General features: G+C 41.1%; 1 protein-coding gene across 13 annotated transcripts in view; it reads left to right on the top strand.

Annotated features, from left to right (window-relative positions):
* The window catches only part of LOC113577152 (protocadherin alpha-C2-like), a 173,606-nt gene extending 162,071 nt beyond the window's left edge, over nt 1-11,535 (top strand). For all 13 annotated transcript variants that reach the window (XM_035521312.1, XM_035521282.1, XM_035521293.1 and 10 more), the window contains 2 exons: nt 752-837; nt 8,212-11,535. In XM_035521312.1, the coding sequence (XP_035377205.1) occupies nt 752-837; nt 8,212-8,483 (358 nt within the window). In that variant the 3' untranslated portion in view covers nt 8,484-11,535. The remainder of the gene's footprint in view (nt 1-751; nt 838-8,211) is intronic.
* The last annotated feature ends 8,203 nt before the right edge of the window (nt 11,536-19,738 follow it).

Genomic DNA, 19,738 nt, shown 5'->3' with positions numbered 1-19,738 from the left:
GCATACATTCCTATGAAACATTCATATGAAATCTCTTTCACACACAAAAACACACACACATAAATATTTACACAAACACAAATTCACACTCACTGATTCCTGGTGATTTATCACCTTGGTTTAATTTCAGTAATGCTTTTACACACAGGCCACATGACGTTTGTTAGGATTAAGTAGGCAAGCTTTATACAAAATTTGATATCCAAAACAGCCTTGAACCTTTACTAAAGCCACATTTCTTTACTGAAGCAGCATTTCTTTACTGAAGCAGCACTGCTCTTGGATTTTGTTCCCAGATCCAAGATTAACTTTTATCAAGTCTCAAATGAAAGCAGTATTCCTCACTACTCCACCAAGAGGCAAATTCTAGGTGCAGATTCCAATGTATATTATGTATTACAGATGGTATAGGACCATGGTCAAAATTTTAATTGCCTACCAAAGTGAAAACACTGTCTTTGGTTCTTGGAGCAAAACATCATGCAGGCAAAGTGCTGGTAGACCGTCTCTGGTGAGAAAGATGCTTCTGGTCCAAACAGAGCAGTTGGAGAGTAATTGCGTAAGTGGTGTGAAGGGCAGGATATGTTGGAAGGGAACACTGAGAGAGGGCATGTGCACATCATTTGACACCTTTCTGTGCTACTGCGGACGAGAGTCAGTCTGATTAGTCTGGTTTGAGAAATGTGTTGTAAGATGAGTGTTGAACAAAACAATGTCTCCTCTGTGTGTGTGTGTGGGTCGGTGGGTACAGCTCAGTCCACATGGAGGAATCATCTGTGATGCAGGGAGCTCAAGGGGTTCTGGTGCAGAACTGGCCAACCGTTTCCAGTGCTGCAGGTAAGATACCCCACCCTGTCTGAATCTGAAACCGACTTCCACCATTCTGTGTATCTGTGCTATAGTGTTAGCCTGACTTGGTGTTGAATGTGAACAGCAAATGTGTTCAGGCTTCTATGTTACTCCTTCATTACACCCTCACGAATATCACTCTGTTACTGTCTCTATTAGTGTATTCTGCATTGCTTTCTCTTTCTTTCTCTCTGACATTCTCTCGCTCTATCTTTTACTATCTTTCTCTTTTCTGTGCTTTTTCATGTTTACCTCTATCCCCTTTCTACTCTGTATTCTTGTCGGTGTTTACCTGTCTCCCCTTCTTCCTCTCACTCTCCAAATCCTTGATTTGTTTTTTTTTCCATTTCATTTCCTAGCAGTTGTTCTGCCATTGCCCTGTTACATGCAGCTGAACAGCCCTATAACAGAAACTTTAACAGAAATAATTGCACAGAATGCCAGAGTATAAAACAATAGTGACGGAACTGAGATGTTAAAGAATTCATTGTGACCTCACAATAGAACCTAATGTTACCTCATGAGCAACAGTGTTCATAAGAGTAAAACGTGTAGCAACATTAAGCATTAAGGTGCTTACTATATTACAACCAAAGCTATATCAAACAGCATTTTTAAGTCATTTAGATTGATATTTAGATATCGGTCATTCATTTTGATCTACTACATTTGTCTATACTGCATTTTTAACATTCATATCAATGTGGTAGATTTAGGAATAGAATAGAACTGATTTCTCCAGTTGTGTCTGAAAAAATATATAGTATTATTTATCAGCAGAGACAGGTTATGACACGATTACAAAGGATAGAGATGGTTATCTGTACGGCAAAGAAAAGCTCTGAACAGACAAGAGGGAGACAAAAATCAACCGCACAGAAATTATTTGATTAACATAGAGGTGCTTACAGTGATGAACATAACACCATTCAAAAGACACATGCACACACACAAACACACGTGCACACACATATGCACACACTGGAGACAGTCATTCAAAGTGATTAACCCTCAATATTAGATTTATTCTGCCTCCATGTTTCTCATTTACTCTCTCCCCCCATGAGTTCTTTCTGTATGTCCTTTATCCTCAGGAGAATGTGTTATCTGCCTCTCCTACAGAGCAACGCCTGGTTATTAATCACACAGCCAATTAGAGTCAGTCGGAGAAACGCAGAGACTGCTGACAGCCAATAGGACGACAGATGAGCAGCATCAAAAGCAAATCAGCAGCAAACAGTGAAGTCAGCCAAGAAGATGTAGAAACTTCACAATTTTGTGGAGTTTATAATAATTTTATATTCTGGGCAAGGTGCAGAAAAACTAGAAATGATCTCTGACCACCAGATGCTGCCTCACTGTCATCAGCCTCTCCCGTATATATCTGAGAACAGTCTGGGTCACAGTGGTCATAAGGTCGTTTGCAAGGTGGACATTTACATAATTAATGTGCATTTAATTAGAAAATTAGCAGAGCAGAAGAGCAATCAGTGTGCAAGTTGAGTTTCTGCTGGTTGGAATTATGGTGTGATTCGGAGAGATGATCAGAGAGATCAGTGGAGATCAGAGAGAAACAGGGACAAAGAGACAGAGAGAGACCGAGAGAGACAAAGAGAGGCAGATGATACTGTTAGAAGGAGCGCAACAAAAAAAGACCCAAAAAATCTCTTGGTACAATGGACAGCAGAGAGCATAAAAGACAAGATAATTACTTACATAACTTGAATGAGAAGAGGATGGAGAGAACAAGTGCAGATATATGGAGTTGGAGAGTGACAGAGGGACTGGTGAGTGATGGAAAAGGCAGTGCAATTACTCGGGTGATGATGGAGCAATTTGTTCTAATTAAGTCTGTGCTGATGACTTGACAGAGCAAAAAGCGTGCCTTTGAAAGGGGCTGGTCTCTCTTGCTATGAATCTGTCTTTTTCTCACTCCTTTGCTCTCTCTCTCTCTCTTTTTTTTTCCTCCTCTGCATGTTCATTGATTACCTGTCGAGTCTGAAGAGTTACAGTACCGTTCCACTAGAGGCAAAAATCAAGAAATAACGTATTATGGGGCGGTGACCCGTCAGTCAGATAATAGTGCCAGCTGATTGGCTGCATATAGAGAGTGAGTCAGCATGTTTGAAGTAATATTTGCAGGGCATGGTGGGTTTACAGGCGGTCACCGAGGAACGCAGGGATCTTTAGCATATGATGAAGTGTATTTTGGCGTAATGGAAGTGTGTAATAACCTCTAGATGCTGCACCAAATTTCTGATTTTCTACAGTGACAGTGCCATTATTTTTATTTAAATGCATCATGGGAAGAAGCAGTGGAGCCGCCAGTGCATATCTCGCCTGCTTGTGTGTGTGTGTGTGTGTGTGTGTGTGTGTGTTGAAACAGATGGGAAGTGCTGTCCATGCCCAGATTAACAGAATCACATTAATGTAATCAGGATGTAGCCCTGTGCCTCTCCCTCTCTACTTCATACCTCCTTTCTTTCTAATTCTCTGTCTCTTTCATTTTTAATTTCCTCCTTATTCTGTGTATTTTACCATGTTTATGATTATGATCGTCATGGTTACTCTTTTGTTTCCGTGTTCCTCTGTTTGCTTATCTCACGTGGACATTTAGTTACTCACTCTGAGATTGATGGAGAGAAATGGCAGAGGGACATTGATAAAGGAGAGATTGGTCAAGACAACGAAGAGGTGCTGGATATGGAGAGAGAGAGAGAGAGAGAGACGGAGAGAGTGACGATAAAACAGGGGACGGAGGGAAAGAAAGGAGAGGAAGAGGTGAAGTGAAGGGATTAGAGGAGGGGGTTTGCAAATGCTTCTGTTGCTAGGGGAAGATATCAGCCCTGAGAGGGAGAGAGTGATGCAGAAAGAGAGAGAGAGAGAGGGAAGGAGAGGAAGGTCTGGTGGTATTATTCTCCATCACTGTCTCCGCCACAGCCACTGGAAGAGGCTGTTACCACAGCAACCATTCATGCCCCTGAACGGAGTGGGGGGGGGGGGAGGGGGAGGTGCGCCTGTGGTGCTGTAAAAAAACTAAAAACAGGCGTGGCAGATGGAAGCTGAAAGACAGGGTGTTATATGGAGAGAAAGGGATGCCAGATTAAAACAAAAAGGAAAATAAATAAACAAGAATAGGTGAATAGAATTTTGTTCAAGTGATGCTTAAAAGGGACCAAAAGTCTGACAGAATGAGGCAGAAAAAAGGGAGGGATATCAAAGAACAAAAAGCACAGAGAAAACAAGTGAAAGCAAGCTGGGGACAGTGGCCTACATTGCGCTGTGTTCCAGGTGCTGTGGCTGGTTAGTCTAAAACAGGTCTTTCTGCATCAGTGGTCGAGTGCAAAACAGCTCACACCTGCCGAGAGAGGAAAGGAGAGCTGGAGATACAGAGCGGAGGGAGAGATGGAGAGGGAGATGGAGAGGGAGAGGTGGGTGGCCATGACCTATCCTATTCTGGCCACTTAAAGTTCATCACAATAGGTGTGTCAACCTGTTCATCCCTCCGGCTGCCTGCACACTCAGTATACCATATGCCACACGTGGAAATTGTTAGAAACCATTTTCCTGGACCACATTCTTCAGGTCTGTCTTTATCTTTGACAAAGTGTCATTCTTTCCTTCTGTTCATAACACCCTAGAGTTTAGCTCTACCTGCAACCTAGACTGTTGTTTTATTATTGAATACAAAGATGAATGAGACATTCTCACACTCACATAGCTCACTGACCCTACCCCAACCAGCCCTGCTCCCATACACACACACTCACTACACACACACACACATACACACACATATATACACACACCCACACACACATACACACACATGCTGTTTTTTGGCTGTATTTAGAGCCATCTGTCAAGTTTTATCAGGATAACTGAAGCCAGACTCACCTAAGTATATCTGTCCATAAATGTATCAGGCACACATCCATAGACCCATGTCTGTCATCTTCTAAAGATGCCTGCTCAACCAACTTGCATTAAAGTGTAGACTCATTATTGTGTAGCGTAATGTATGCATCCTTGACAGCATGTCATTATTCACACCGATGCATCCATGCACATTTATGCACAGTCCAATCTTTGCTTTTTTTCTTATTCCTTAGATAGATTACTATACCATTACACTTATATAATCATAATCTATTGCTTTCTAGAATATATCTATACATATATAGGACTTATCAAAGCATCAAAAATGGCACAGTCTTGTGTACCTTCTTATTCATTAAAAAAAAATAAATGAAAATCATAATACATTATTATAATGCATGTGCTTTCTCATTTAAGACCAGTAGTCTGAATAAAGATAGCAAGAACAGACATGTAGCAGAAAATTAATTCACTGTGTGCACACTGTATTTACTTCTCATCATCATACTCTCATCGTGAAAAAACACTCGCACACGCGCGCGCACACACACACATACATACACACACACACACACACACACACACACACAGGCTTTTTTGTTTGTTTATTTGTTTTCTAATGTCTTTTCCTGCTGAAGGGCAGGGCTCAATGTAGTCCACCAACTCTGCAGCCTCTGCAAAACTTCACCCTTTCCAAAGTGTAAAGCCAGCAGAGAGGGAGAATCACATCACACCCATCCAACTCTTCCTCTCTGCACCTCATCATCCTTTCCACATACTACATGATGTAATTCTGCATGAGCCAAAGAACGAATGATGTATGGTCCCTGGTACAGAGGTGATTTAATTTGCTGCTCATCATCATCTTGAGTCCAGTTTTTTTTTTTAGCTTTGCTATAAAACCACTCATTTCAGCCATTAAACATGTGCCAGTAATCACAGTGTGGTGGGGCAAGCAGCTCCACCTACGACATTGCACGAAAGGTCAAGAAAACGTTGACAGAGAGAGAGACAGGGTGAGTGACGTGGTGGGGAAGAGTCCACATGGGAGGAGGTTTACTTTTTTATTCTTATTTTGCCTTTACAGAAAAAGTAGACAATGGTAATGGCTCCTGTTCCGGCAGGGCATGAGTTCTTTGTTACCCTTACAGGAAATAGAGGAGGAGGAGCTACACGATGAGATTAAGGTGGGGGAGAGTGTGTAGCCAAATAGGGTCTGATGCACAGTCATGGAGACAAAGACGGAGTAATACAGGGATTTGGCGTGCAGAACAGTTTTGTTGCCAGGGAAAATGAAGGTCAGCCATTCCCCAAAGACCCATAATGCATCTGCTTGTACAACCACCTCCCTGACCAATATTCTCACACACACACACACATACACACACACACACATGCACGCACGCACGCACACACGTACACAGCCTGTCTATGAATTTTAACATAATTCAAATTCAGATCAGGTTAGCAGCATTTCTTTTTCTGTATGTTATTGGGGTGTGTTTTTGCAAACTACAGACTAGTCCATACTCATGGGATGTCACTTTGACACTGTTGTCAACAGCCATAAAGAACCGTATGCTGGTGATTGGTTGGTTCAGAAGCATAGCCATCCAGGTGGGGAAGGCTGGGGACACTACTCCTGGACTATCTGCTGACAGAGCTTATTGACACTCACAAGACATTTTCATGACAGGAATTCACAGTGTTTTTGGGCTAAGCTCTCTCAACATCTGTATCATACGGTAGATTTAAATGGATAATATTTTTCATGCTGTTCGCTGAAAGAAGAGAAGGACCTATTGACTCAAAATGAACTTGTAATAGGGGCCTAGAGATGTTAAGTTGCTAAGAGATCAACAACTGCCCCTTTATAAATGTGTTTACAGTCAACAGGTTTTATGTTCTGTGTGAGCTAAGGTGGAAAAAGGACGAACGCACCAGTATATGTTCAATGAATGTTCATTTAAATTCACATCAGTGAGTGTTCATGTGTATAAGAATGGGTGGCGTATCATAATGCTTGGAAGAGAGGCTTGTGTGTGTGTGTGTGTGTGTGTGTGTGTGTACAAGATTAAGTAATTTTTCTTCAGACAGATGTTTGCATCAAATTTATTCTGTATAGACTTCCTTCAGTATCTGTATAGACTGTCTTCAGAAAGAGAGACAGAGAGTGAGAAATTGTCATGTGAAGGCCTCAGTATAAGGACAGATACACACACTCGCACCCCAGTGCCCTCAATGTCACAAATAGAGAGACAAACAAGGGGACAAAGAAAGGAAGAGACACTGTATGCCCTGAGAAATGTACGAAGTAGTTCACAGATGTGTTGATTAAAGTTGACTTGTATGTGTCAGTAGTGGGTTGCGGGGGGTAGTGGAGTGTGTATGCGCCCACGAATGTCACAACAGGTTGTGTCAGCAGAGTGTTCCAGTAGCCTGAGATGACAGATGTGTGTTGAGGAGCGGAAGAGTGAGCCTGAGAGGTAACGGGGGGTCAGAACCACAGGGGCACGTATGAGGAACTATTACAGCTCCCTCTGCAGTCTGAGCAGAGCTGTACTGATGTGTCTCAGATGGATCGTTGAGGTAGCACTTTCGTCTGGGATTTATGTTTGTGGTCAGTGAGAGAGGGTGGTCTCACACACACACACACACACACACACACACACACCTATGCAAGACCAGCATGGTGATTCATAATAACACAGAGTCAACCTGTGTGAGAATAAAAATTATTCTCGTTATCACTTGCCTGCACACACCTTTATTCTTGAGCATCTTAGCTCATGATAGCATTGCCTTTACACTAGAACTACACTAGGACAGACACACACATTCCTCCTTCACTCACATTGTGCCTCCTATTAGGTGTGTGCATTCATACCCACACACACAATTTTGTCATGTCTCAAATGTGTGTGTGTGTGTGTGTGAGTGTGTGTGTGTGTCCATTCGTGTGTTCACATACTCTTTGCTTTACTATCAGCATGTGTTTACCTTGGTAAAAATGTCACGCTTTCTTCTATGACCTTTCCCACTTCCTGCTGTAATGGTTTGGCCCTGACGAGAGAGGGCAAGCGTTCGTGGTCCGTCAGTGCTTGTTCCATTTGGTGCCATAACAGGCTGATACTGCATGCTTATCAGGCCCCTCTCTAAGATGAGGCATTCACACCAGCTCCCTCACTCTCGGGCTGAAATCACTGAGCAGTGCTATGTCTCGGAAAGTCATTACCTGACATCACAGTGGTTGTTGCCTGGGGAAATAAAAGCAGTTCAGAACTTCCCACACTTAACTGCTCTGAACTCTTGATTTTACACTCTTAATAACCATTGGTTGGTTGGAATTCTAGACCTTTTATGACAGAATGAATGGTCTTATTTTTTTCTTATTTTTCTTTCTCTCTCTCTCTCTCTCTCTCTCTCTCTCTCTCTCTCTCTCTCTCTCTTCTGTTTCCCACTCTTTCTCCGTCTTTGTGGCAGAAAATGAGGGTGGCGAGGTATCTCCACCCGTAGGTGCTGGCGTGGACAGTAACAGTTGGCATTTTCGGTATGGCCCGGGGGGACCTGCACCTCAGCATCTGAAACCTGGTGAGATCCCACCTGAAGCCTTCATCATCCCTGGTTCTCCCGCCATCATCTCCATCAGACAGGGCCAAGACAGCGATGACAGGAAGGATGAGGCCAAGAAGAAGAAGAAGAAGAAGAAGGAGAAGAAAGACAAGCGGGAGAAAGGGAAGGATGATGATGAGTAGGGACATGGAAGAAGAGTTTTCAAAGATATGTTCTTAATAAGACAGAGATCTCAACAGGTGTCTGCGTGATGGAAATGGCTGATAATATCACTACTAGAGGATATTACATCATTTTAACCCCATTTTTTCTCATTTGGAGCTAAAACTAATCATGATGAGTCATGTTGCATGATGCCTCTAATTAAGATCTTTAAACTGGCTGAGAGTCTCATTCTATCAGATTACTGTAAACCCTGTTCTGTTTACTGATGTAATTGATGGGATCGATTTATGTTCCTCTGTGCTCCACAGTGCCTCACCAACATCTCTTCTCAAAAGAGACAGAGAAACAAACAAGGGGGGAAAGGGTAAGATCAGGTTATCACGTCATCCTCCTTATTTGTTTCAGGCTGCTGTTGACACCTCTGTCTTATTCGTCCTCGTGGGTTTTGTTTTCCGAGCTTGTCAGAGAGCGGGACAAAATCGGATTTGAAAAGTTCAAAAGCAGTGTGCCACTTCTGGTGTGCTAAAGGACAGAACTCGAAAAGGGGGACAGCATGGTTAGGGAAAAAAAAGGTTTTTGGGAGGGGGGGAAAAAGAAAAACGTTGCGATGGGAAGCGGGACGCGTGTGCTGGTGTAAATATGGCGGCCCATGGACGAGCCGCCCGCTGTTCTGTAAAGTTAAACGCAGTGACGATGTTAAACTAAATGCTTCTGCTTGCTTATGTTCTCTGTCTCCGTGTCCACGATGGAGGAGCATCTCGGACAAATACGGGACATAAAGACAAACACGAAGGTCTTCAAAAAAGGGCACAGTCTGGGAGAGAGAGGAATAGTTGTTTATGTATACGCAAAAAACCCCCCAAAAAAACAAACAAAAAAAAAACATGCTGAATTGTGAACTGCAAGCGCTTTTGTTCATTTTGTTTAGTACTGCTTTTGTTACTAGTACTCTCTCCCTGTCATTGTATAAGTGCATTATTTCAAAAAAAGAATTCCCCCCACCCCAACCCTACACACACACACACACACACACACACACAAACACACACACACACACACGTGCACACACACCACATTCCATTTTAAACAGGGTTAAAACAGTGCTCCAATAGTGGGCAGAAGCCAGCAAAAAGGGAGCAGCAGGTACAGCCTGGGCTTAGATAAACGTATGCAGCTGCCTGTTACCAAGAGAGGTGTGTGTGTATATGGGTTTTTTTTTCCTCTGTCCTTTTCACTGTTGTGAGGGACTGAGCTCAAAGAGATTTTCTGATTCTAAAGGGGGAAACCGATAGCTCATATGGCTTTACAATACATGTAAAGAACTTTACTAGAATTGATTAGAAAGGCTCTCCACCCTCTCATCTCCTGAAACGTCTTACGATGGCCTAATTCTTATGATGTGAATGTTCTGTAGCACTGACCCTACGCTAGTTTTGTTTTTTTTTTCCTTTAAACCTTGGACTTTGACCTTTAAACCTGTTTCTGTGCCTGCTTTCTCGGCCCATCTGAGGATGTGGTCATGTCTTGTATCATGTACCCTTGCCTTTCTGCCTGCAGGGCTAACACACGCTCAGTGCAATTAAAGGGCAGGTTTGCATTCCTGGTTTTTGATTTGGAAAAAAAAAAAAAGGGTGGTGTTTTTTTTTTGGTTTTTTTCTTAAGCTGTGTTTTTCTAAGCTTTAAAATGATCTATATTACATCTGTAAAGTGCATCTATTGTGCTCTCCTTCTCTCTCTCTCTCTCTCTCTCTCTGGCTCTCTGCCCTGGGTTCATCCTCTGTTCTATCTGAGTGTTGGGTAGGCTAGCTCTAGTCATTGTGGTATGCGCACATAGCATGGAGTAATGCTGATAAAGCCTATTAACCCCCCCCCACAGGGAACAGAGGTAACTCTGAGAACTCCAACAGATACGTACACAGTCCAGAGCTTTATCCAGTGAACATCACTCCTCTTTTTGTCTGAGTGTGTGGATGTGCGTGCCTGCGTGCGTGTGTGTGTCACCGATGTTGATGGCTGGTCTTTCACTGCTTGTGTTTGATATGCGGGAGGGGAGAGAATAGATCCAGCATAAAGGGCAGAGTTTGGCCAGGGCAGGTCATGATGTGGCTGAGTAAAAATAATGAATCATAAGATTAACTAATGTGAAGTTTTCTTTATTCACATAGGCTTGAATCAGAAATCTGAACAGGACTGAAATGGTTACTGGGTAATTGCAGTACACAGTCTACCAGATGAAGTGGACTTATTTACTCTCCAGTCTCTGCCCTTATGTTTTTTGGTGGAGTGGCAGTGACATGCTTCTGCTCTGCTGCTATTGGTTCCCTCCCCTGCCTGTCTACTCTGTAGCCACACCCCCAAACCCATGGCTCAATCTGACGTCACAATCGCTCAGCTGTGACTGCTGCATGACCTAGTCAGAAGGAAACCTACTATATAGAGATATATATGAATATAGATATAGATTGCTATGATTTAACTATTTTGGTTATGATTTTTATCCATTATTCACACAAGAAATTTGTGTATGTACTGTCTCTGCCATGCATTTGCGTATTAAAACCCTCCGCACCCACTTAAAGTGGCCATGATGTTACTAAACCTTCTAGTGATTTGTAAATGCTATCTAGTGTGATGCCCTGAAGCTTTTGATCAGTCCTTTCCTTACCTTTCAGTTTTTGACTTTCAGAAACTAAGGAGAAAAAAAATGAAGAAAAGACTTTTGTGTCTGGGTTTGACATACTAATCTAACACTCTATTATTGTAACTGAATTATTATGTATCTCTATCTCTTCTTCACCCATTTAAGAAAAATGTAAAAATAAAAAAATATATAAAAATCCTTAAAATGTTAAAAAAAAAAAAACAAAAAAAAAACCTCTGATATAAATCAGTATATGTATTGTATGCTTGTGAGAGTTCATGCTGTTCATTTTTTCCCTCAGTGTCTGGTGCTGGTCAGTAGGTGACTCTGCGCAGTCCGAGTGGACAGTGCTCATCTGTTGTTAAACCTACTTTTGTACACCTGCTCATCAAACTGTGACCGTGAAATAGTAAAGTCCATTTATCTTTCTCTCTTTTCTTTTTGATTTCATTTTAATGGATAAAGTGGTAATGTGTTTTGTTTATAAATCATAAAAAAAAATAAAGTTTTCTTTCTTAATAATGTGATGAACTTTGTCCACCTTGTCTCTGTCTGTGATCACAGTCATTGTGTATTGGGATTATTTCCAGAGCCACAGGGCAGTCATGGTAGCCTGAGAGAAGAGAGCGAAACAAAAGCACACGTGCCACAGAGAAGAAGAACTTTGATTAGTCACATTTTAGGACGGAGTTGTGTGTGTGACATGCGCAGTTTTCCATTTCACAGGCTCCATAATCATAAAACCACCAGGCCTTTTTTTTGGGGGGGGGGGGGCTCAGTCTACTTTTGGTTGGCCAGTTACCTGTATGGATGGAAGTGGATAGGAAGATGATGGAGGTGAAGGTAAAGATGTGAGTGTAAGAGTAAGAGGATCCATCAGTTGGAGGTGTTTACTAAAAACCACTGAGGTTGTCGGAGAGGGAGAGAATAAAAGGATGTATGTGTCATTCTAGCATCTGTGTCACACTTGACCTTTTAAACAACATCACACCATCAGAGACATCTCACCCCAATTTTTCCAGCTGTTTTTGAGGTGTTTACCCTTGAGACCCTAAAATGCTTATATTTCCTTGAAGTTAATGAGTCACGTAGCGCAAACCTGCTAGGCATTTACACAAAGCCAGAGGTTTACTCTTTGAATTTCAATTGAGTGCTTCCTTCCTTATGCCTTACAGAGACCCAAAAAAGGAGTCTGTCTGTTAACATGACATGGGTTTGGTCACACTCTGTGATTCCATTTGTTAGGACTAGTATTAAACAAGGTGTACCTGTAGTCTACATCCCCTTAAAAAGGCATTACAGTGTTGACCTTTTCTCATTGTCTGTCTTTAATTCTCACCCTCTTATTCCCTGGTTCTTGACTCTTCTACCAGCAGTGCTGGTATGCAGTTAAGAACATTTAGTGTATCTGAGTGTATCTTCACCATAATAATGATGATTATCAATTAGCCACTATCGAGTGACTGGTTAATTCCCAAGACTTTTTGCCCTGAAATCATGTTCATGTCTGCCATTATCTTCTATTGATTCTAACATTAGTTTGGTTAGCACTTACTCGCTTTTTGCTGTGTAACTATATTTATTCATTAAGCACTCAAAATTAAATTGAGGCATCTGTGACTATGTTCTCTTGAATTCTACAGCTGGGTGTGTGTGGGTGTGTGTGAGAGAGGAGAGGAAGAGAGAGTTCAAGGGTTCATTTGGTAATTCTTTAAAAAAAAAAAAAAAAACTTTTCAACACCCTCTTATTTGTGTGATCCAGGAAACTGTTTCTATGGTTACTACAGGGATGTGACTGATCTCTATAGCAACAGCCTTGAGCAGGGTTGAGCTAGTAACCAAGAACAGAGGTGAAAGTGGGAGGAATATGAGGAAAGCTGTTCTATTGCATCTGACAGACTGTCAGTTCACAAATGTTCAAAAGATTCCTTCACAGTGTCATCTCAACAGACACACACATTGCCTCCTTTTACTTTGTTGCAATTTCATTTTTTCTTGTGTATAAGAAAGTAAACAAGAGTTTTCATTAATTTTTCATTGTTAGATGTGTTATCAGTACAACCTTCTCCTGTGCTTCTAACAGTTAGAGTGGAACAACCAAGAGTAAACCATATTAACACATCAACCTCAATCAACGGGCATCCAGTACATCCCGACTTATGCAACCAATGTGTGCTGATAGTTTGTTCTCAAGTAGGTTTTAGTCATTGCCTGGCAGGGGTTTCTAAGAATTTTTTTGCTGGAGAGCTGATCAGAGTGACCTAGAAGAGGCATTTTTGCTTACTGTCTGAATGACCAAGAGTCCCTTTGTTGAAATGTGCATACCTGAAGAGTCTTTGTACATCCAAGTAGTTACACTTATAGATGGCAGAGAACACCTCGTGGCCTGCAAAACGTGTTCTCCCATTAATCACTGAATGCAGTTAGTGACTGTAATGTGGGAATGATCATAGTAATCTTACTGATTATTACTAATCTAAAGACATGTCCGCAAGTTCACATGTATTTAAGGTATAAATGACTGGTCATACTTTAACATTTCAAAGAATCCTTGGACATTGTAGCCACGTTGCCAAACATTTCTAGTTGGATGCAGAACATTTTACATTTAATTTTTAATAAACCAAGCTACAAATGTAAAGCCTTTTGAATAACTGCCTTGGATTTTTTTTATAAGCTGAACGTGTCTGTTCAGGATGCTGCTTATTTTTACAAATGCAGACATTCCAGAATTGGTCTACTTAGTGTTTATAAATTAGATGAAATGGCAGATTTTTGGGGTAGTATTTGCTTTCATTAAATCTGTTTGTGTTCACAATTTGTGGAAAAAAATTGAAGAACCAAACATGAGAAATCCCCAAACTAAACTATTACCTTTAGCTCTGGAATATATGGGTGCAGAGAAATTGATTGTCGGTTTGTCCAGAACTTAAGCATCAACAATGACTGAACAATGACTTTAAGTGTGTAGAATTGGAGGGATACTGAATAAAAGAACTAGAAAGTGATCTTGCTAGCCAGAGAACTAGTTGAGCATGCTTAAACTATTGCATTGGGTTAGTTTGCCTGGGCATAAAACTCCAAGTTTGATATTGGTCACTTTTATGTTATAATGCCTTGCTTAGTTAATATGTCCTTTGAGGGGACTATTATAAATATTATAGACAAACAGCATTAAATGAACTTGGTTAATTTGGTGAAAGTGAATCACCTTTTGATGTTACAGTAATAATTGAGATTCGTCTGACCAGACAATGTTTTTCCAATTTGCAGCCATCAAGTTTTTGTGATCACATGCCTACTTTAGTCTTGTCTTTCTGTTTGTTGCTAACCTATGTGGATCACAGCATCTTCTCCTGTGGATGCAGCCTTCCATTTTAAGAAATTGTGTGTTCAGTGTTACCTTCTGTACATCTTTATCATAAAAAACTGTTGACTGAGTATTTGTGTCCTTAGTAGCTTGAACAAGCCTTATTATTCTCCTCTCACCTGATGCAGCAACACAACATTGTAAAAGATTTTAGTGTATTCTGGGAGGGTGGGAGATTTGGAGAAGCCACAAAGTCTGGCACCAACAATCATACCGCAGTCAATGTCGTTTAGTTCATGTGATTTCCCCATCAATAAAGTCGGATCTAACAGTAACTGAACCTACTGACCAAGCCTACATGCTATAGAGGTGCAGTGACAGGTCTGGACTGGTTACTGATTTAGGGGGAGCACCCTGTTTAGTGTTCCTAATGTGATGTACATAATAAAGCAACTGGCAAATTAACTTGTTAACATACTGACTTATGCACATTTACCAATCTACAAAGTAATTTCTTGCGTGGGGGCTTGTCTACCTGAGACTGAACTACAGTGTGTAGATGTTATCATAGATGTGTTTCTTAATTGTTTCTTTGGAACAGAGCTGATTGACAAACAGATAAACTCATGTGATGAAATGATGAAATGACATTGGAGCACAATAGCCAGGAGTTTAGGAATTATAGCAGAGCCCAGAGAGAGCAATGCTGCCCGATAATAGCAATCACACACGTGCTTTTAAACCGTGAGTACACACACTGAGATTGCATGGTAGTTCATCACAGCACATATTTAAAAGACCTGCATACAGGTAGTCAAAATATGTCCTTATTATTATTATTATTATTATTATTCAACTAATAATGATTAAATATTCAAAGCTTTGGTCAGATAAATTTTGCCAAAAGCAGTTGCCAAATGCACATACTAATAATGGCAGATTTGCTCCAGCTCCTGCCTGATGTTGGCTCACCTCTCATGGACTATACCTCCTGCTCAGCAGGTTCTGGCTGGCCTGGAGGTCAGGTCTGGACAGGAGCTGAAGCTGTGTTGAGCTGCGTGTGCGACACTGAGCCAGAGGAGTGCGGTGCGGTGTTTTTGTAGTGCTTGCTGCAGTGACCACTTCAGCCCCAGTGACTCAGCGTGCGTTTCCCTCTGAGACAGCATGCAGAAGCAACAGACATGCTGCGATGGCAAAATTAATGGCTGCCATAAATCAGCGCTAATGCGTGTGCTCCGTGATTTACCGGATGCGCCGTTCGGAAAATAACTCCAAGTTAGAACGTCCATTCTGGTGAGCGCTTTCGGTTAGTGCTTTTACGGCGAGGAGAGCAGGGAGAACTTTGACATATTGTTGGTGGTTGTGGAGTCAAGATTAGAGGGAGAGGAAGAAGCAAAAGTGGAAAAACTGTTCCATTCCAAACATTTGACATCTCCCGTAAAGCCTCTTTAAGGCCTGTTTCTAGTCACACTTGCACAGGCCATTGCTAAGATATGTTGTGATCTAAGCCTAATAGTAGAAAGCTTATCGCCTTAAGGTCTTATTTAATACCTATATTATATTATAGTATTGAGCAGGTAGGTCATGCTTAATATATAATAAAATTTACATTTTCACATTAATATAAACAATATTGGAACAACATGGAAAAAATGTCACAGGTACATTGCTATCTACCGTGACTCAGATATGATTCACTGAGGAACACATCATATTCCCATACAATATGAACAAGTACAGGCATGCATGATTTTGTCAAAAGCAATACATATTTGTCAGGCATTGTACCTGCAGACATGCAATAATATGCTGATAAAAAGTATATTGCACTAAATGACTGGACAGGGCTATACTGTCAGGTGTTCCATTTTAACTTTTTAACTTGGTGTATTGTTGTGATTGTCTGTTCTACAGACAACCAGTCTGTGGTCTGACAGACTATGCAATGTTACAACTGGTAACCACACCTCCTCCACTTGATCCTGAACCTTGGGAACCCTCAGAACTCTGCTCATACACAACTGTACCCCCCATCCACCACTCCTACGCCAGAAACGAATTCGCAGGCGAAACCACAATACTTGGCCTCAAATCGCATGATGTCAAATGTTCCTGTAGGAATAAGGTGTAATGTCTGGGTGAATGGTGCAAAGTCAAAGAGTTAGCACTTAACACCTTCAAGACAAAGGAACAAGGAACTTGGGGCACCTCCCCTAGAACCTAACATGGGATCCTAACACCTCATACCTGTACAGGAGGGCACAGCAGACACTGTCCTTCCTGAGGAAGTTGAAACAGACTTGACTTCCACAAATAAGTCTGGTGGACCATTGAGCCAATGAGAGCATCCCCTCCCACTGCATGATCATATGATATACTCCAGCTGCGCAGGTGCAGAGAGAAAGGATATGCGTCATGTGACCAGGGTGGCCGAATGGATCATTGGTACTGATCTCCCCAGCCTGGACAATGTGTACGCTAGCCAACTAAAGAGAAAGGCTGGCTGTATCAGCAGACAAGCCTCTTTGACATGCTGCTGTCTGGCAGGCAGTACAGGGGTATCCACACCACACACACACACACACACACACACACGCACACACACACACCACACACACACACACACACACACACACACACACAAACAGACTGCAAAAGAGCTCCTTCCCAAGTGCTGTGGCCTCTATTACACCTCACTGACTGACTGACTGCTCTCTCCCTTTACAAACTTTCACCTTATACACTCTGTACTTTCCATGCATATTTTACACATTCAGTGTAAGTTAAACTGTAAACTGTAAAGTGAAAGTGTATTTGCATTATAAGCAGAGAGAAGCATAGTCATGTAACACATCCAGCATTATTCAGTTATCCTTATTCTAATACTACTATACTTCTGGTGCTGATACAGACTTTTTAAATGCACAACCTGTTCAGTGTAATTTGTACTGTAAATTCTATTTACTTTTTCACTGGCCATACAGCTGTTACTGCATATAACTGCTTTGGGAGTGTTTGTCACAAAATGTCGTTGTACATAAGTATAATGACAATAAAAGGCTCTTATGTAAATTTTCTGTCTTGAAACACAGCGCATGAATCGCGTCCTCTAATTATTTTTCCGTTATTACTAAAATAAGAATTTGTTCGAAGCTGCATAAAAGTTTCCTTCTGTGCTGAGTGTAGACTGTTTTTGTGACTCAAGAGCGCCCCATTCTGTAAATCTGCGTCAAATGAGGATACATACAATAATGCACATAATATTATAGGAGAATTATAATCTTGCCTGGGGTTATACAAAAAAACATTTGGGAGAGCCATATCATTTAGATCATTCCAAAAATTATTTTATCTGCTTTAATTTTCCCTGCAATTATATACGAAATGGTTGTATGATACCTAATGCACCCATTATTAGGTACATTATTTACATACGCTGTTTTGCATTTCCCGTTTCTCCTGATCTCCACGATTGATGTTGTTCATTTTATTTGTGAAACTTATTATGTAGTAACCAGTCGGATTGTAAGACACCGTTTTGCTGAATAAACGTATAATTTGTGTTTAATACAAAATATAATAGTGACAAAAAATCTGATGAATAAACGTAGCACTAGACACTTGCCTAGTCCATCTTAGTAAGTAGTCTGTCTTTCAAATGCGCTTTTAAATTTAAACTCTATGCAAAAATCTGACTGAGGATTTAATTTTCTGATGAGGAACTGACGGGGGGGAAACACACACACACACACACACACACACACACACACACACACACACACACACACATAATTCCTCACTAATAAATACTTATAACGAATCACTGCATATAGTAACATGCTCCAATATCATACTAATCTGCGGAAGTCCTGCGTACATAGAACATGCATCTGTGTTACAGTAAATTAAAGATTACAGCAGGATTTTGTGACTAAAGAAAGGAATGAATAACCAGTGTTGAGAGTTCGTATGGGTTGCTATATTCGGTTACGTTAAGAACAAGGCCAGTCTTTCGCTCCAGTCAGACACACTGTGTGGTATAGTTATGTTATCGCGAGACGGGAAGGAGACGAGAAGAGCAGGATTAGACAAAGATGGTTCTTACAAATTGTAAAAAAAAAATGGACTGCTTGTTTATCTAAGGACACGACACACTGCAAAGACACAGGTTCTCTCTCTCTCTCTCTCTCTCTCTCTCTCTCTCTCTCTCTCTCTCTCTCCCCACCCTCTCTCTCTCTCAGTGAAGAATAACATTAAGATGTGTAAACCTACACTGTCTTTGTGCCTTCGATAGATCATTATGTACTTTTAGCTCATTAAATCCTCACTTTCACTGATTAATTTATACCTGCGCGTGTTTTTTTAACTCTTCCTTTCATATCGTAGCTGATTTGAGATGTAATTACTAGCAACTATATACACTCACCACTAATTTTCTTACATGATGTAACTACCTTGCATCTATAACTGCGTTGTGTAGAACGCATACATCACACTCCGCAAACCAACGATGGTTTATTAAAAGGTGGAAATCTCCAAGCCAGCAAATCTGATAATGTACTAAAAAAAAAGTGCACAGTCACTGTCGATTACGTGTTTCTGTTTGTGTATGCGCGCACCGTCACAGGACGATTCTAATTAAATCACAAAGTATATCAGAGTTGAATAAAACAAGAACACAAATGTAACGGATAAAACATGAAAATAAAAATGGCCTGTTATTGCCGAGAAAGTATCTGTTATATTCGTGTATGCGTGCTATGGGGAGGGAGCGTAGACGTTAGCTACATGCCATTTTATCTAGGCCGATTACGGTATCGTCATTTAGTTAGGTAGTTCTCAGCATAAACAGGGATCTGTTTCAGCTATCGTAGTGACAGCATGAGAACATAAATACTATCCAACTATCATCTCGGGAGTGGATGCGGTGCTGGTATGACTGGAACAGGCACGAGGTGTTTGTAACGTGGAGCTGTGGGGAGGCGGACACATACGATGGGAAGGGAGAGATTTATTAGGGGCAAATCTATAATCCGAGTCGTTAGAACGGTCCAGGGTCAAAGAGCCAACACGCAGAGTCCGGGAATAAACACGATGACAAAAAGGGAGCAGGCTATACCAAAGAAGCTGGGATAAAGGAATGCCAGAACTAACAGACGACTTAACTAGATACAGGTGATACAGTTGGAGGTGAAAAACAAAACAAGGACTAGAACAAGAATGGAGAAAATGAACCAATGACATTTTTTGAATCTGACATTCAAAAAATATTCAACCAACATCTTTTACTGGTAATAACGTAACTAAATTAATTAGTGGAA

The sequence above is a fragment of the Electrophorus electricus genome, chromosome 2 (assembly GCF_013358815.1).
Source record: "Electrophorus electricus isolate fEleEle1 chromosome 2, fEleEle1.pri, whole genome shotgun sequence".
Classification (NCBI taxonomy): Eukaryota; Metazoa; Chordata; class Actinopteri; order Gymnotiformes; family Gymnotidae; genus Electrophorus; species Electrophorus electricus.
The sequence above is the reverse complement of the archived record's forward strand: the minus strand, read 5'-3'. Positions and strand labels throughout refer to the sequence as shown.